The 19864-nt window shown below is 41.4% G+C and overlaps 1 protein-coding gene across 1 annotated transcript in view; it reads right to left on the bottom strand.

Annotated features, from left to right (window-relative positions):
- The window catches only part of LOC126203510 (midasin-like), a 311918-nt gene that overhangs the window by 36944 nt on the left and 255110 nt on the right, over positions 1 to 19864 (bottom strand). Inside the window, exons 37-38 of the mRNA XM_049937836.1 lie at positions 16675 to 16886; positions 14753 to 14910 (exon numbers count right to left, since the gene is read on the bottom strand). Of these exons, the coding sequence (XP_049793793.1) occupies positions 14753 to 14910; positions 16675 to 16886 (370 nt within the window). The remainder of the gene's footprint in view (positions 1 to 14752; positions 14911 to 16674; positions 16887 to 19864) is intronic.

Here is a 19864-nt window from a genome sequence, read left to right as displayed (position 1 = left end):
AACTGCATCAGGGTCCACTGCAAGTACTATGACAGTTAGGCAGGAGGTGAGAAAACTCTGATTTCACGGTTGAGCGGCTGAGCCACACACCACACCGGTACATGCCAAACGACGTCTTGCTTGGTGTAAGGAGTGTAAACATTGGACAATTGAACAGTCGAAAAATGTTGTGTGGAGTGACGAATCACAGTACACAGTGTGGCAATCTGATGCCAGGGTGTGGGTATGGCGAATGCCGGCTGAACTTTATCTCCCAGCATGTGTAGTGCCAACAGTAAAATTCGGAGGCAGTGGTGTTATTATGTGGTCATGTCTTCCACTGAGGGGGGTGCACCCTTTGTTGTTTCGTGTAGCACTATCACAGCGCAGGCCTACCTTGATGTTTTAAGCACCTTCCTGCTTCCCACTGTTGAAGAGCAATTCAGGGATGGCGACTGTATCTTTCAACATGATCGAGCACCTTTTCATAATGCATGGCCTGCGGCCGAGTGGTTACACGCCAATAACATCCCTGTAATGGATTGGTCTGCACAGAGTCCTGACCTGAATCCTATAGAACACCTTTGGGATGTTTTCGAATGCCAACTTTGCACCAGGCCTCACTGACTGACATCGATACCTCTCCTCAGTTCAGCACTCCACGACGAATGGGCTGCCATTCCCCAAGAAACCTTCCAGCACCTGATTGAACATTTGCCTATGAGAGCGGAAGCTGTCATCAAGGCTAAGGATGCGTCAACACCATATTAAATTCCAGTATTACCGATGGAGGGAGCCACAAACTTTTAAGTTATTTTCAGCTAGGTGTCTGGATACTTTTGATCACATAGTGTAGGTGTAGCCTAAAAATGCAGTGCACTTTTATGTAAAGTAGTGTAAAGCAAACATGCAATGGATGGGAAATGATTTTACATTAACCTTACAGTATGCCTACTTATTTGGCATTTATGTACGAGGTGCATTCAAGTTCTAAAGCCTCCGATTTTTTTTCTAATTAACTACTCACCCGAAATCGATGAAACTGGCATTACTTCTCGATGTAATCGCCCTGCAGACGTACACATTTTTCACAACACTGACACCATGATTCCATGGCAGCGGCGGAGGCTTCTTTAGGAGTCTGTTTCGACCAATGGAAAATCGCTGAGGCAATAGCAGCACAGCTGGTGAATGTGCGGCCACGGAGAGTGTCTTTCATTGTTGGAAAAAGCCAAAAGTCACTAGGAGCCAGGTCAGGTGAGTAGGGAGCATGAGGAATCATTTCAAAGTTGTTATCACGAAGAAACTGTTGCGTAACGTTAGCTCGATGTGCGGGTGCGTTGTCTTGGTGAAACAGCACACGTGCAGCCCTTCCCGGACATTTTTGTTGCAGTGCAGGAAGGAATTTGTTCTTCAAAACATTTTCGTAGGATGCACCTGTTACCGTAGTGCCCTTTGGAATGCTATGGGTAAGGATTATGCCCTCGCTGTCCCAGAACATGGACACCATCATTTTTTCAGCACTGGCGGTTACCCGAAATATTTTTGGTGGTGGTGAATCTGTGTGCTTCCATTGAGCTGACTGGCGCTTTGTTTCTGGATTGAAAAATGGCATCCACGTCTCATCCATTGTCACAACCGACGAAAAGAAAGTCCCATTCATGTTGCCGTTGCACGTCAACATTGCTGGGCAACATGCCACACGGGCAGCCATGTGGTCGTCCGTCAGCATTCGTGGCACCCACCTGGATGACACTTTTCGCATTTTCAGGTCGTCATGCCGGATTGTGTGCACAGAACCCACAGAAATGCCAACTCTGGAGGCGATCTGTTCAACAGTCATTCGGCGATCCCCCAAAACAATTCTCTCCACTTTCTCGATCATGTCGTCAGACCAGCTTGTGCGAGCCCGAGGTTGTTTCGGTTTGTTGTCACATGATGTTCTGCCTTCATTAAACTGTCGCACCCACGAACGCACTTCCGACACATCCATAACTCCATCACCACACGTCTCCTTCAACTGTCGATGAATTTCAATTGGTTTCACACCACGCAAATTCAGAAAACGAATGATTGCATGCTGTTCAAGTAAGGAAAACGTCGCCATTTTAAGTATTTAAAACAGTTCTCATTCTCGCCGCTCGTGGTAAAATTCCATCTGCCGTACGGTGCTGCCATCTCTGGGACGTATTGACAATGAACGCGGCCTCATTTTAAAATAATGCGCATGTTTCTATATCTTTCCAGTCCCGAGAATAAAAATCGGAGGCCTTAGAACTTGAATGCACCTCGTATGTCGAAGTATGTAAATGTGCTGAAGGATATAAATAAACTGATAGGAGTAATCCACTAAATCACAGGCTCATATCGTTAACGTTAATATGAAGCAGGATTTTGGAACATATATTGTGTTCAAAAATTATGAATTACCTTGAAGAAAACGGTCTATTGACACACGGTCAACATGGGTTTAGAAAACATCGTTCTTGTGAAACACAACTAGCTCTTTATTAGCATGAAGTGTTGAGTGCTATTGACAAGCGATTTCAGATCGATTCCATATTTCTGGATGGAGGCTTTTGACACTCTACCACACAAGTGGCTTGTAGTGAAATTGCGTGTTCATCGAATACCGTCTCAGTAATGTGACTGGATTTGTGATTTCCTGTCACAGAGGTCACAGTTCGTAGTAATGACGGAAAGTCATCGAGTAAAACAGAAGTGATTTCTGGCATTCCCCAAGGTAGAATTATAGGCCCTTTGTTGTTCCTTGTCTATATAAACAATTTGGGAGACAATCTGAGCAGCCGTCTTAGGTTGTTTGCAGATGACGCTGTCATTTGTCGACTAATAAACTTATCAAAAGATCAAAACGAATTGCAAAACGATTTAGAAAAGATATCGGAATGGTGTGAAAATTGGCAAGTGACCCTAAATAACGAGAAGTGTGAGGTCATCCACACGAGTGCTAAAAGCAATCCATTAAACTTCGGGTACACGATAAATCAGTCAAATCTAAAGCCCGTAAATTCAACTAAATACCGAAGAATTTCAGTTAGGCACAACTTAAATTGGAAGGAACACATAGAAAATGTTGTAGGCAATGCTAACCAAAGACTGCATTTTATTGGCAGGACACTTAGAAAATGTAACAGATTTACTAAGGAAACTGCCTACTCTACTCTCGTCCCTCTTTTAGAATGCTGCTGCGCGGGTGGGATCCTTACCAGATGGGACTGACGGAGTACATCGAGAAGTTCAAAGAAGGGCAGCACGTTTTGTATTATCGCGAAATAGAGGAGAGTGTGTCGCTGAAATGATACAGGATTTGGGGTGGACTTCATTACAACACAGGCGTTTATCGTTGCGACGGAATCTTCTCACGAAATTCCAATCACCAACTTTCTCCTCCGAATGTGAAACTATTATGTTGACGCCGACCTACATAGGGAGAAACGATCACCACGATAATATAAGGGAAATCAGAGCTAGTATGGAAGGATACGGGTGTTCGTTCTTTCCGCGTGCTATACGAGATTGGAATAATAGAGAATTGTGAAGGTGGTTCGTGAACCCTCTGCCAGGCACTTAAATTTGATTTGCAGAGTATCCATGTAGATGTATATGAATTTTACTTACCTACAGAATTTGTTTTACTTAAATACACTGAAGAGCCAAAGAAACTGGTACTCCTGCCTATATTGTGTAGGGCCCCTGCGAGCACACAGAAGTGCCGCAACACGGCGTGGTGTGGATTGGACTGATGTCTGAAGCAGTGCTGGACGGAATTGACTCCATGAATCCTGCAGGGCTGCCCATAAATCCATAAGAGTACAAGGGGGTGGAGATCTCTTCTGAACAGCATGTTGCAGCGTGTCCCTGATATGCTAAATATTGTTCGGGTCTGGAAAGAACTGTTTAAAGTCAGAAGAGTGTTCCTGGAGCCACTCTGTAGCAATTCTGGATATGTGGGGTATGACATTGTCCTGCAGGAACTGACCAAGTCCGTTGGAATACACAATGGACATGAATGGATGCAGGTGATCAGACAGGATGCTTATGTATACGTCACCTGTCAGAGTTGTATCTAGACGTATTAGGGATCCCATATGCACACACCCCACATCATTACAGAGCCTCCACCAGCTTGAACAGTCCTTTGCTGACATGCAGGGTCCACGGGTTCACGAGGCTGTCTCCATACCCGTACACGTCCATTCGCTTGATACAACATGAAACGAAACACAACCGACCGGGCAACACGTTTCCAGTCATCAACAGTCCAATGTCGGTGTTGACTGGCCCAGGCGAGGTGTAAAGCTGTGTGTCATGCACTCATCAAGGGTACTCGCGTGGGCCTTCAGCTCCGAAAGCCCATATCTATTTTGTTTCACTGATTGGTTTACACACTGACACTAGTTGATGGCCCAGCACTGAAGTCTACAGCAGTTTGTGGAATGGTTGCACTTCTGTCACATCGAACAATTCTCTCAGTCATCATCGGGCCAGATCTTGCAGGATCTTTTTCCAGCCACAGCGATGTCAGAGATTTGATGTTTTTACTGGATTCCCAATATTCACAGTACACTCACGAAATGGTTGTATGGGACAATCCCCACTTCATCACTACCTCGGAGCTGCTGCGTCCCATCGCTCGTGCACTGACTATAACACCAAGTTCAAACTCACTTTAAATCTTGATAACCTGCCATCGTAGCAGCAGTAACAGATCTAACAAGTGCACTGGACACTTTTCTTGTATAGGTGTTGGCAACAGCAGCACTGTATTCTGCCTGTTTATGTGTCTCTATATTTGAATACGCATGCCTATACCAATTTCTATGGCACTTCAGTGTATATAAACAGCACACCCTGTTGTAACAGGGAAAAAGAAGGGAACCGGTGGAAAATAGAGCCTGTCAGAGCACAAAAATGGTGAGTATGTTCCTCTTTAAGAGACTCTGACAGAAAAGTGGAGAATCAGCCGCCTCAATCCTCATTCCACCTTTCTCATCAAAAATATCAGCAAGCAACCATATTCACGCTTTTTTATGCTGATAGACAGTAGCAGAGACACAGTGACAGTGGAAGAGAGGGGGCAGTGCCAGTTGGAGAGAAAGACTGAGGAGACACTGATAGTGGGGGAGAGAAAGTGGCAGTAAAAGAGAAAGAGAGAGAGAGAGAGAGAGAGAGAGAGAGAGAGAGAGAGAGGGGGAGAGAGAGAGAGAGAGAGAGAGAGAGAGAGAGAGAGAGAGGGAGAGAGAGATGGATGGATATTGTAGCACTGGGAGTAAAGAGAGAGACAAGACAGTGGAAATGAAAACGAGAGGTGAACAGAGACCTTACATAAGCTCGAGGGGCCCAACCCACCGAGACTGGCAAGCTCTAACACAAAAAAATTGCCCACTTTCTCCCCACCTCTAATACCCACATGTTTAAGTTTCCTGGTCTAGGGATCAAAAGCCTAAGCAAAGCATCCCCAATTCCAGGTGTTGAGAGGAGATAATGGTGGGTGAAGACCAGGACACCTGACAGCAAGTGATAAAGGAAGAGACAGTGGCTGTGAGAAAGAAAAAGAACGGGACAAAGACAACTGGAGTGGTACAGAGAGAGAGACAGTGAAAGTGGCAGAGAAGCTAGCAGTGATAAGGAAGAGCGAGAGACATATATGAGACAGTGAGAGTGGGACACACAGGCAGACAGACAGACAGACAAATGGACAGAGAGAGAGAGAGAGAGAGAGAGAGAGAGAGAGAGAGAGCACTAATGGGAGAAGGAGGCAGTGGAGAAGAGATATACACAGACAGTGGCAGTGAGAGGGACTAGATGGGTATGAATGATTCATTACAGAGAGAGAATGGGTAAAACTATTAAGAATGTTCTGTGTTATTAGTGTGTGAATACGTTCACACACCAAACCTTTTGGTGAGAAAGGCGGAATGAGGACTGTGAGAGCTGGTTCCACACTTTTCTGTCACAGTCTTTCACAGAGGAGCATATTCGGCTTTTTTGAGAGCAATAATAGGAGAATTTTTCAAATGGTTTAATAACTGCTCAAGAACTAATTTTGACAATATTAAGAAAAGGATATATTGCTGCTCACCAGAGGACATATTGAGTCACAGACAAGTACAATGAAAGACTACTACACATGCGAGCTTTTGGCCAAAATGCCTTCTCACAAAACACACACACACACACACACACACACACTCACTCACTCACTCACTCACTCACTCACTCACAAGACTACCGTCTCTGGCCAAAGAAGTTGGACTGTGAGCACCTTTGTCTGATGGGAGAAGAAATCTATGAGTGGTGGAGATAAGAAGTGTGTAATGCTGCTTGCAAGAGTGTGCTGGGCGGTGGTGGGAACAGGGTAGAGCAGCTAGGTGCAGTCGGTATGTTAGGTGGGGGGTGGGGGGACAGAAAAGGAGATAAGGGAAAAAAAGACTACTGGGTGCATTGGTGAGAACAGAAAGCTGTCTAGTGCATAAGTGGTAGCAGGGAAGGGGATTGTGGGTGACAACAAGGACTGACAAAGGTCAACGTGTTGACGTCGGAGGGATTATGGAAATGAAGGATATATTGCAGTGAGAGTTCTCATCCACACAATTCAGAGAAGATGGTGTTGGTAGGGAGGACCCAGATGGCTCATGATGTAAAGCAATCACTGAACCAAAGAATGCTGTGGTGGGCAACATGCTCAGCAACTGGGTGGTCCAGCTGCCTCTTGCCCACAGTTTGTCGGTGGCCATTCATGTGGGCATACAGCTTGTTGGTGGTCATGCCCACATAGAACACAGCACAGTGGTTGCACCAACCCTACCAATCAGACTCAACCCAAAACCAATGTTGAACCCTGCCTGACTCAGTTTACTCCTCCATCCACCCCCACTGCCGCCAAATCAATCCATGTTAACATTACAGAATTTCTTAACCGCAAACCTTGCCTCACCATAATTCCCCAAATCCCTCAACATGGAAGCTAACCTTATGTATGCAGAAAGAACTGCAATCCACCATCTAAAAATTGATCCCAATCTTACACTCCTACCTGTCAACAAAGGATCCACCATTGTGGTTTTTAACAACAGGGATTACCTGGCGGAAAGGCTCCACCAGCTCTCTGTCAGATTCATCATCGTATACACTCCTGCAACAGTAATACCAATCCATAAATCCAACAGGATCTCTAGTCTCTCCTCAAATCCATAGCCCCCCCCCCCAAACCTCCCCCATCTCTCTATATATATCTCTTTCTCTCTCTCATCCTCACCCCATCATTCCCCACACTCCTCACTTCTATACTCTTCCTGAAGACCACAAACCCAGCCACCCAGGATACCCCATTTAGGACCAGTTAATGTGACCCCACTGAGAGGAAATCTGCTTACTATCTGAACCTACCCTCCTGTGTATAGAAACCAATCATTTCCTCAAGCAACTCTCCACAGTTCTTATTCCTTTACCACATGGCGAGCTTTACACAAATATCCCTAATGCCTATGGCCTTGCTCTTCCTGAATACTACATTTCCCAATGTCCAACTCAATAGAAACCTAAATCCTCCTCCTTAATCGCCACGACCAATTATATACTCACCCGCAACTAATTCACCTATGATGGCATCACCTACAAGCAAAGCTGTAATACAGCAATGGGCACCTGCTTGTCACCATCCCAAGCCAACCTATTCATGGGCCTTCCAGAGGAATTCTCCCTAACCTCCCAAAACCCCAAACTGTTCACCTGGTTCAGATTCACCACTGACACCTTCATGATCTGGCCCAAGGATGAGGACATCCTATACACATTTCTCCAGAAACCCAACACCTTCTCTGCCATTCGCTTCATGTGGCACTTCTCAACACAACTTCCTCTATGCTGACCACATCAAAGATGGGTACATCAGTACCTCTGTCAATAACAAACCTACCAACCACCAGCAACACCTCCATTTAAAAAGCTGCCACCCATTCCACTCCAAGACGTCCTTTCCATAGAACCTAGCCACCCAAGGTCGTTGCATCTGTAGTAACAATCAGTCCCTCTCCCAATATACCAAGGGTCTCACTGAGGCCTTCACAGAAAGAAATTACTGTCCCAATGTTGTACACACACACACACACACACACACACACACACACACACACACACACACACAAAGCACGCACGCACACGCACACCTCCTGTGCCTTACCCCTCCAGTCATTCATCACCTCCCAGAGCCCCACCATAGAGCCACAAAGCAGTAGTCCGCTCATGACTCATGAGGGAACATTCCAATGTGTTAATAAATGATCTTGATGAAACTAGGCAGGTGTGTAGGTGGGCAAAATAGTGCAATACCTATTTTTTGTTTGTGCCCAATTTCAGTCTTAAAGGGGTAAAAAATACCCTGAAATGTAATGTGGCATTTTAGGTTTGGAGGAAATATCTTTGAAACAATGATATATAAAAATGTTTTTTGTACAAAAGTTCATATGTAATTAATATTCTTGAAAAATCCAGGATGGAATGTAACAATATAGGGTGTCCCAAAAAAATGACCCAATTTTAAATAGAATTATTTATTAGGAAGAAGGGCTTAACACCAACAAATTGCATACTAAATTACTCATAAAAGGCAGAAGTTTATAAAAACCTATCATAAATGTTCAATATGTCCTCCATTGGTTGCATGGATGACATCCACTCAAATGCTCGGCAGATTTGTTCCAAAATTTTTTCAGGAATGCGTGGCCGGCCAGGACTTTTGCCTTTACATAGGCACTCTGTTTCTTCAAACTGTTTATACCACTGCCGAATGTTCTTTGGTGACGGTGGTTTAGCAGGAAATTGAATATGAAACACCTACTGAACTGCGATCACTGATTGAGTATGACTAAATTCAATAACACAATATGCCTGCTGTTACGTTGACGCCATATTGCATGAGACTGGCTGCACGCTCCAGGTCAGCACTCATAGCAACATCTAGCGGATTTTTTCTGAAACTCTAGACCCTGCCGATTACCTAGTGAGATTTGTCTAAATATTATTACAAATTAAAATTGGGTCATTCTTTTTGGAACACCCTGTATTATGAGTAGGATAGTTGCTACTAACCATATAACGAAGATGCTGAGTCGCAGAGAGGAACAACACAAAGACTGTCGCAAAATAAACGTTCCACCAACAAGGATTTTGTCAAAAATAGATCACACACACACACACACACACACACACACACACACACACAAACACAAACACCGACCAAAGCCTCTGCCAGCTGAGGCCACACTGAGTTTTACAACATAAATTTAAAAAGCTTTCAAGCCACATTCATCGCTGGTAATAAAGCTTCTGAAATGCTATTTTTAGAAAATAAGCTGCACACAATTTGCTGTCAGAGTATTTCCAACATTCTTATATTACACTTGTTGTATGTTTTAAATTGTTATTTTATGTTTTACATTCTTTTTTTACCACTCCATATACACATATTTTATTAATTGATGCTCTAAAGGGTTCTTTCACACTGACCTCACTGGAAAACAAAACATCTTTCAACACGGTCACATGTTTGCTTACCAGATAATAATAATAATATTTTATTGTCTTTAGGTCATTACAGCAATTGACTACGTCAAATGAAGATACAATTTACAATACAGTGTGATAATGTATTGACTACTGAAATATTTTAGCTTATATTACAATAAATGTACAGTGGGTCATCTATTGGATTACTGCATTTTACAGTTGAAGAATTCATTGATGTCATAGAACGGGTGGGCAATTAACTATTCTTGCAGTCTCTCTTTGAATGTATGTTCAGGAAGATCCTGTATAGCATGTGGCAGCTTATTAAATTAGTTTATGCCCTGTGACTTCATAGCTATTTATTGATTTTATAATCTGTGGTAAGGCCTGTATATGTGTTTGATGCTTCTTGTATTGTAACAATGTACATTTTCTCCAAGTTTCACATGTTGTAGGTTCTTCTTCATATTGATTAAGACAGTGTATATATATAGGTTTATTACTGTCATAATTTTTTGTTCAGGAAATAAGGGTTTGCAGTGAGCCTTATGTGAAGAATTTGTAATTATCCTAATGGCTTTCTTCAGCAATAATAGGACGTCATGTATATGACTACAATTACCCCATAAGATAATGCCATAGGCTATTATACTTTGGAAAAATGCAAAATAAGATGATCTGACATATGTTTCAGGTAGACAATTTCTGAGTTGTCTTAATAAATAAATTACTCTAGATAGCTTACTACTAATATAGTTTACATGTTGGCCCCACAATAACTTTTCGTCTAAAAAAACTCCCAGGAATTTAACAGAACTAGGGTAATCAGATAGTGGCTTGTCTCTTAGAGTGAAGATTATCTGGTGAGTTTTATTTTCATTTAGCAAGAAATCATTTGCTCTGAACCAATATGCTGCGTGAGTGAGTGTATTTTCAGCACAGGTTTTAAGATTGTTACTGCTATGTATAAAAGTCATATCATCTGTGCACAATACAGTGGTGTATCTAATAAAGGAGGGGATGTCATTGATCATTATCAGAAACAGGAAGGGGCCCAGTACAGATCCCTGAGGCACACCTACTTTAACATTTTCTATGTTTGACATTTCCTTACCAAACGCAAACTACCTGTTTACAGTTACTCAGATAAGCTTTTAATAGTCTGAGACTGTTTCCTTTGATGCCATAAGATTTTAGTTTCTCTAGTAGCGGTGTGTGCTCAACACAGTCAAAGGCCTTGCTTAGGTCACAGAAAGAGACCTGAGCAAAGCCTTTGTCCTCAAAAACTTTGAGGATGTAACTGACTACTGTGTCGATCGCATCAATGGTCGCCAGATTCTTCCTAAACCCATATTGTGTAACATTAATTATTCCTAGGTTCTCAAAGTGACATGATAATTGTTGGTACATGATACATTTTATTACCTTGGAGAATGCGGGTACTATTGAAATAGGCCTGTAACTAGATGGAGAGTCTTTATCTCCCTTTTTGTGTACTGAGACGATCCTAGAAAGTTTTAATTCATCAGGAAAATTTCCCTCAAGTAAGCACTGTTTATGCAATGGGTTAAAGGGTACAGAATGCAATCACACACTTTATTCAGCAGGTTGCATTATATGTCATATATATCTAAGTTATCAGATGGTTTCAGTTATTTTATGACCCCTTGTACAAATCTAGGCATGCTTGTGTTTAGTGACTGTCTACCCCAATTTTTAGACAGTAACTCTGATGCACTAATGTCTGGTTTGATAATTGTATCTCCTATTTCTTTCACTGAATTAATAAAAAAAAACTCATTGAGTGTTTGAGGTGGGATATTAATTTTGTCTTTTTTAGTATCTGTGGCACCACTGTTAATTATTTTCCAAGCAGTTTTGCATTTATTGGTGGAATTATGTATGCTGTTGGCATTGTAGGTTTTCTTGGCTTGCAGGATGGCTTTTTTGTATTCATTCGTGCATTCCACATAGGCTGATTTGGTATAGTCTGACTTCATACTACTGTATATGTTGTACAGTAACAAAACTTGTTTTTTTTTAGATCTGTCAGCTGTTTCGTGTACCACATATTTTGTCTGTTTTGAGATCTGGATTTGTGGCTGCTGTATGTTATTTTTATTTTATTTATGGGAATACTATGGTTAAATAGGGTCAAGAAAGCGTTAAAAATTTATCAAGTATTATACTGTCACAAGGACTCTTGGTCCAAATTTCCTGCCCCCCCCCCCCTCCTCCTCCTAGTTTTGAATATTGTCCCTCTGGTGACCCCAATATGCTTGATGATGGCACAGGTAGAGCCATGGAATGTATACGGCTTTCAATGTTGGAAGAACCTTTTGAGAAGATTTTCAGATCTAGTTCTACTGAATGATTATGACGTCGATCTCCACTTCAGAAACAATACAATGAAGTTGCAGTCACAAGTACATAATCAATGCTCTTTGCAAAGGCTTTACCAATCTACTGAAATATGCCTGACTCAAATAGGGTTGTTTAGAGGATCACCTGTGACAATTTGAAACTGTGTTGAATTTTATTTTATATTGTTTTGCCCATCCTGTATGTTCTGTGAAAAAGGAAAAAACAATGTAAAACATAAAATAACAATTTAAACCAAACAACAAATACAAGTAAAATAAATAATTAGAATTGTAATGAATTAGCCATGTTGAAAATACTCTGACAGCACACTGTATATAGTTTATTTTCCAAAAATGTTATTTCAGAAACAAGCTTTATTACCCAGGGACGAAAGTTCCTTGAAAGCTTCTTTAATTTGAGTTGTAACCAAAGTTTTCAGTTTTCAAAACAAATAAATGGTGGAGTGGTATTTTTTAAAATTTCAAATTATTACAAAAGTTGATTAAACAGTTTTCAAGAACATTAATTACATAGGAATTTTTATATGAAAAACATTTTTTATGTGCCCCTGTTTAAAAGGCATTCCTTATAAAACTAAAATGCCAAATTACCTTTCGGGGTGTGTTTTATCCTTAAAAGAAAAATTGGGGGGAAAAAGTATTGCACTATTTTGCTCACGCTATACACCCTCCAAGATCATTTATTGATACTTTGACACATTCCTTTGTCACCGAGGACTGGAGCAACTGAATCACATTCTCCATTCTCCGCCACAGTTTCAACTACCTCTTCTTGTGCAGTGAAATGTGGAATATCTTACCCACTACCCCTCCCACTTAATCTATGCAATATCCTTGTCCATCCCTACTCTATCCCTCCTCCCAACCCCTTGCCATGCGGCTCATATCCCCACAATATGTAATAGATCTAGATGCAAGACCTGCCCCATACATCTCCCCCCCCCCTCCACCTAGTCCTGTCAGTTCACAAGCATCATCTATCCCATAAAAGGTGGGGCTGTGGGCATGAAAATCAACAATCTGTCTGTCCGCATGAATAGCCACCGAAAAAATGTGTCACCAAGAGACGGCTGGACCACCCAGTTGCTGAGCATGCTGCTCAACACAATGTCCTTCACTTCAGTGACTGCTTTGCAGCCTATGCCATCTGGATCCTTCCTAATAACACCAGCTTTTTGGAACTGAACAGGTGGGAATTTTCCCTGCAACATATCCTACATTCCTGAAACCCCCTGGGACCTCAACCTTTGTTAGTCCCTGTTCTCACTCAACTATACAACTATACCCTTCCTTATTCCCACTCCCACACTTAACAGTCATCTATTCCACCAACTCACCCACAGTGGGTTTTCCCCCCCTCCTCTCTTTCCCTCCCCTACCTCACCCACCTGCCAACCTCCCCTCTCCCTGATTAACCTCCTGACTTCATCCAGCTGCCGTACCCTTGCCCTACCACGCCCCTATATGCTCTCACAGGCAGCATTTTACCTTCCCCCACTACTACCCTGATATCCTTCCCACTCCCTGTGCCAGCCACCACCTTATCCGCACCACCCAGACTGCTTCAACTACCAGGCACAGTTGCCAACAGTCTGGCCTCAGTGGCCGGAGACAGAGGTCGTGTGTGTGTGTGTGTGTGTGTGTGTGTGTGTGTGTGTTTTGTCTCTCTCAGAAGAAGGCCTTTTGGTCGAAAGCTCACATATCGCAATCTTTTTTGTTGTGCCTCTCTGTGACTGAACATCTTCCCTATATGGTCAGTAGCAATCTATCCTTTTCATAATGTTGTCATCATTCCATTCTGGATTTTTCAAGAAAAAATTTTTGTTGATGAAACTGGCAATACTGTGGTAATGATAAATGGTTATTTAATGACAACCTTGACTTATCTGAAGACTCATCATTCTTGTTAAATGTGAGCTAACTAAACCTCCTCAGTATGATCAATTAGTGTACTAAAGGAAGCACCATGTATATCATCTATGAGGCCAAGCCAGTACATTTACTGTGAGCCTTTCACTTGTTAGAGATGAATATATATTCATGGTTTTATGAGTACGAATGCAGGTCCAATTTCCAGTTGCCAGAACAGATTTATGGACAATGGTTATATAACTGTCCAACAAGTGGGGATTCAACATTCCCTACCCCAATGCACAATGAGATATTTCTAAACTTAATTCATTAGTACTCCATTGCTATGCATTTAACTTGTACAGTTTTTTTTTCTTTACATGCTACCACATACAATTACTACATGTTAAATTCCTACAAACCCCCTACTAATCCACCATCCATTTCAACAACAAGCTCCAGTTCTCAAATACTTCTTCCCACATGTAAAATATTTTTCAGTGTATCCTAGGGAGGCCTTCAGCTTTACCGATCAATACACTGTGCGATTCTTTTCATAAACTATGTAAGAAGAGAGAAAATTATGTCACAATGTTCTATGAATTTGGGCCTGCAAATGTCCTTCAGCCATAAATGATATACAGTAATTACATGTGAATATGTGTGTAATGGAGAAAATTATTTCGGAAGGTAGCATGAAATCAGGAACATACAATTCAAGATGGCAGTTTTACCAACAATTACATATTCTAGCCGACACTGATCTGAATCAAGGTACTCTGGTATAAACAATTTGTTAAAATTTAATACTGTTACTTCTGGATATTAGTGAAGTTAATTGTAATAGGCACGAGGATGAAAAGAATTCAAACCTCCGAGATCCCAACATTACATCATAATGTATTGCAAACACATTTCAATAAAATATCCAATAATATAATTATAACCCTCACAAAATATATAAATGTATCAGAAGTAGCAATATTAATATTATAATGGCTGTACTTTACCTCCAAGCATGCTACACACAGCATGATGAACATCCAATAATGCACTTTGGTGGTGATAATTTTTTATTCCACATCTAAAAAGAATTGACAATTCATCTAAGTTCCTAAAATCCTCTTCTGTTTGTATAAATATTTCCACACCACGGTTTCTCATTGCCCTAAAAGCAAATAAATAAATAAATAAAATTCAATGTAAGAGAATCCTTTTAGGACATTAAACAAAAATCAAGAAACATAGGGATTAGCTAACTGATATCACTAATATTTCCTGTAGTTCATCAACATTTCTGAGCAAACTGTAAGCAATCAACAGCCAAACAGCCTGGTAAAAAGATGACACAAATGGTAGACATGAATGAAAGATTAGTTAACATTTTCAATTTAATTGTGTGTTGTTTATTTAAAGTCGCTGATGAAATCAATTAGGATCAGTTATTTATAAAATATCTAGCAGTCCACCTCAGCTTCGCAAAGGCAGCACAAAGTATCTATAGCTGCATGACCTGTCTGGCGTAGTAGTAATTTTCTTTAGAAGACACTGCGTAGAGCTATGTAGGAAATGCAGAGAACAACATTAGTTAACTGAATATAATCACTTTGATATGCTTAAACAATTTAAGCAGAGCACTCCAGGAAAGTTCTCAGGAGGCATGAATGTCTGAGTGACACTTCCTGGCAATTATGGGAACACATAATGATATAATCAATCTGTTTATTACCAATGTAAATATTCTATGCAAATCATGGATGTAAATGTGTGTGTGATTGGATATATATTTCAGTTTGTAGAATATCATCTATTAGAGGCTGGCTGAATGGATCCTATCTGAAGCCCACAAAAGAAGTCTGATGCAAATATGAAGCCAATCATGGCACTCCCATTGTAAAGCTTAGTACATGCTCATTCAGTGTTGAGATTCATTGCTGCAATCCTTTGTCATATTTTTTATGGCAAACTTTGATGTCCTACTACACAAAGAATCACATTCGCATCTACTTTTCATTCACACAACGCTGAAAGCTCAGTCATCTGCTCTGCTGTTGAAACACTTACTTTATGTAAACAAAGTGAAGCTGCATTCCATGCTGAAGCAGTTTTTCAAAAAATGTTTTACTTTTTGCATAAAAAATTGAAAACCAGAAATTCTGGATTCAAAAAGTTTTTCGCTTCGCAATTGGTCTAGAACAACTGGACATTGCTTAGACAACTTGCACATCACTAGCCAGTTGTGCAACTGGGGAAAGGAGAACTATAGTGTAACGTGGAATCTGAACAACATTTTGATTCTGGCGAATCTCCACATCACTGAGAGGTGTGTGCTAGGTTAAATGATAGTAGGCGTACCAAAAGTACCATGGTAAATACCAGATATTTACGTACAAGATAATGGAAACAGACATTCCGAGCACTACTTCCTGTAGGGGGATCTTAAGCCACTGCCTGCAGGAAGTATCACTATGCCAAAACCTGATTGGCTGGAGACAGTTATATAGGGGCTAGGACCAGCCCCAAAGTTCAGTTCACGTCGGATGCTGGCCTTGTGTACTGCAACCATAGAAGATTACGTCTTCGTCTCTGAATTGAACTGTTACTAGTGTGTGTGTGTGTGTGTGTGTGTGTGTGTGTGTGTGTGTGTAACCATGAACCTTTGTGAACTTTTGTTTGCCTTAATTAGGAGACTTACTGGCATCATTATATTTACCCTTCGTTTTTATGTTCAGTCATCGACCTTGTGAACTTACATCAATAAAAGTTGTGTTTGTGAAAAATTGTGAATTGTCAGTCACAACAGACCACTTGGCCTTTGTAGGTCTTACATTATAAGACAAATATGAAACACATAAAGGATACAAGCAAATCAAAATACTACATGACAAACCAACATCAAACTGAAACAAAAATAAAATGAAATTCAGTATACCTTGAAATTTCTCCATGATGTGGATCCATTGTCATAATAAGACGAAATTTTGAATGCGGTTCAATGGAAACAACCCTTCCATCAGCATTCACACCAAGTTCATCAACTACAAGTTTTCCTCCAGGCTCCATCAAAGCATTTAATCGGTCCAGAACAGCTGGCGAACACAGGTTCACATTATCTGCAAGCAGCCAACATCCCTCCTTCAGTGCCTGCAAGAGATACCGTGTTGACCTCTTATTATTAATGAATTATTTGCATTATAGAGTCATTAATAATCCACATGAAGTATCTGGTTTGAGCTGTTAGAGATGGCAATCATCTATGCGTAAGGTTTCGTGTGAACAAGTGTGTGTGTGTGTGTGTGTTTCTATTTCCTTTTCTGTCGAAGGCTGTGACGAAAACCTATTTACATATCATAAAAAGTGTAGTGAATACAACAGTATCACCTACTACATGAAATGTAACTGTTAAAAGGATACCACAAGAGGCTGTTCTCTAACATTTGTGGATTTCCAACATTGTCAGGAGGCGGCCGATGCCACAGTAATGGTACAGTATGGGAAGTTCCAGCATTCTTAAACATATTTAGATTATGCCCAGAACCAATCATTTTATACGCACAACAAAGTTCCAGAGTTTCAAGGGCCGCCTACACAGCAGTAGCACTCGCATAATATTGGGGTCAGAAACCTAGCCAAAACCCGAAATCAACAGCACTAAGGTTTTTTGGGTAAATCAAAGTATATGTTGATAGGCTAGGATAATTGGCAATGGAGATGCTGTATTTGTCGCAGTAAATGAGAAACTCGAATCCACCAGGATAGAAACGAAACTGCATCCAGTATTGTTTGAGCGAGACAGTATCAAGGATGGGTATAAATTTATAATTGGATCTACAGCTACACTTACACCTATGTACACACTCCACAAGCCACCACAAAGTGCACAGCAGAAATTACCTTGTAGCTCTGCTAGTCATACCCTTTCCTGTTCCACTCCAAATGCGATGTTGCGGGTTGGCAAAACTCACTTTACTATATTTAAAATAACACCTATCACAAAATGACATTCAAGTGACAGAGCGAACAAAACAATATATCAGAGAAAAACAAAGAGTAAAAACAGATCATAGAATGAGCCACAGATGATCTTGCATGGAATCTTCACTTGCGCGCGCGCGCACACACGCACACGCACACGCACGCACACGCACACACACACACACACACACACACACACACACACACACACTGTACATTAGCTTGCATACAATTCACTACCGTCCCTCTTCTTGTTGAATTTGATGCAACATGCCAATCAGGTGATGACATGTTGTGTACTGGTTGCTTCTGGTTTTGTAGTGGTGTGTTTTGACAACTGTTGTGGCTGATCTGCAGTGCAAGGTCGGGTGGCAGATGTGCTTGTTGTGTCTGTGGTGGCTGCACTTGGGTCACGATCTGTGCTCATTACACGAATAACTGGGTTAAGTTTGTCAACACTGGTAACCATCTGTGTGCCAATAACATCAATGGTGAATGTTTTGTCATGCCTGCTAACTACACAGTGTGGTCCATCATCGGGTGGCTGCAGCGGGTTGCGCACCACGTAGTGTTGGACAAAAATTTAGTGACAATCACGTAGCTCGTAGAACGTGAACAGGCAGCGGCTCAGCCGATCCCTTGGCACCATTGGATGTAGCAGACGTATCTGTGTGCTTAGGCTATTCACAAACTCTGACGGGTCAATGTATTCATCTTGTACACTGGCGAGAACTCACAAGGACAGTGTACAGGTTGATCACACGCGAGCTTCGCAATAGTTACTGTGAGATCATCTTTCGAGGATGCGTGAAGACCTAAGAAAATTATAGATAAACCTGTGTCTCCTGTTGTGAGTCATGGCATCACAATGACACTTTGAGCTGGCACCACGTATGCTCAACTAAACTGTTTGCTGATGGATGGTATGCTGTAGTCCCAATTTGCTTCGTGCCAAGTAAGACAGAGAGAGCTTTGAAGAAACAGGATTCAAACTGTCACCCCTGGTCAGTTTTGATCTGCAGGGCTATGCCAAAATGTGTGATCCACCCATGAAAGAATGCAGTCATGACAGTTTCAGTGCTTATATCGATTGTCAGGAATATTTCAGCAAGGTGTAAACTCAGACAAGAAAAAAAAATCCCACGTTCTTCCAAGAATTCCTAGAATAAATGCACTTTTTCTCAGCTGAAAATACATTTTTTCCCCAGGTGAAAAGTGAAAATTCACTTTTTCCCAAATGAAAATTCACTTTTTGTTGAGCGAAAAGTACTTTTTTCCATGTTAAGTGACAATATATTTTCTCTTAGAGTTGTAAAACTTATCAATGCTTTGAATAGTGAAGGTTTTACATTGGCACAAAACTTCCCGGCACTTTAGGAAACAAAACCCAGCAAAAACATTTTGTAAAGATCTTTGATGTGCAGCAGCATTTACACTGCATATTTTTGTATTCCAAAATTATAAACACAAATTCCACCAAATATAGCACGGAAGCTTCCGAAGCACTGAAATCTAGACTGCAACGTGCTTTTGTCAGCCAATTATAGTTCATGTTGTGCGATCTCACCAGCTAATGACAGCAGATGTTCAGAACATCCACGTGGGAAAAATATATCTAAAAACAAAGATGTGATACTTACCAAACAAAAGCGCTGGCAGGTCGATAGACACACAAACAAACACAAACATATACACAAAATTCGAGCTTTCGCAACCCCCGGTTGCTTCGTCAGGAAAGAGGGAAGGAGAGGGAAAGATGAAAGGATGTGGGTTTTAAGGGAGAGGGTACGGAGTCATTCCAATCCCGGGAGCGGAAAGACTTACCTTAGGGGGAAAAAAGGACAGGTATACACTCGCGCACACACACACACACACACACACACACACACACACACACACACACATATCCATCCACACATACACAGACACAAGCAGACATTTTGTTTTTAGATATATAATAATATGAATATGTGAATATAATAATATGTCTGCCTGTGTCTGTATATGTGCGGATGGATGTGTGTGTGTGTGTGTGTGTGTGTGTGTGTGTGTGTGTGTGTGTGTGTGTGTGTGGGTGCGCGCGAGCGCGCGCGCAACTGTACACCTGTCCTTTTTCCCCCTAAGGTAAGTCTTTCCACTCCCGGGAC

This window comes from Schistocerca nitens, chromosome 9 (assembly GCF_023898315.1).
Source record: "Schistocerca nitens isolate TAMUIC-IGC-003100 chromosome 9, iqSchNite1.1, whole genome shotgun sequence".
In the NCBI taxonomy this organism is placed as follows: domain Eukaryota; kingdom Metazoa; phylum Arthropoda; class Insecta; order Orthoptera; family Acrididae; genus Schistocerca; species Schistocerca nitens.
This window is presented reverse-complemented; position numbering and strand designations above follow the sequence as displayed.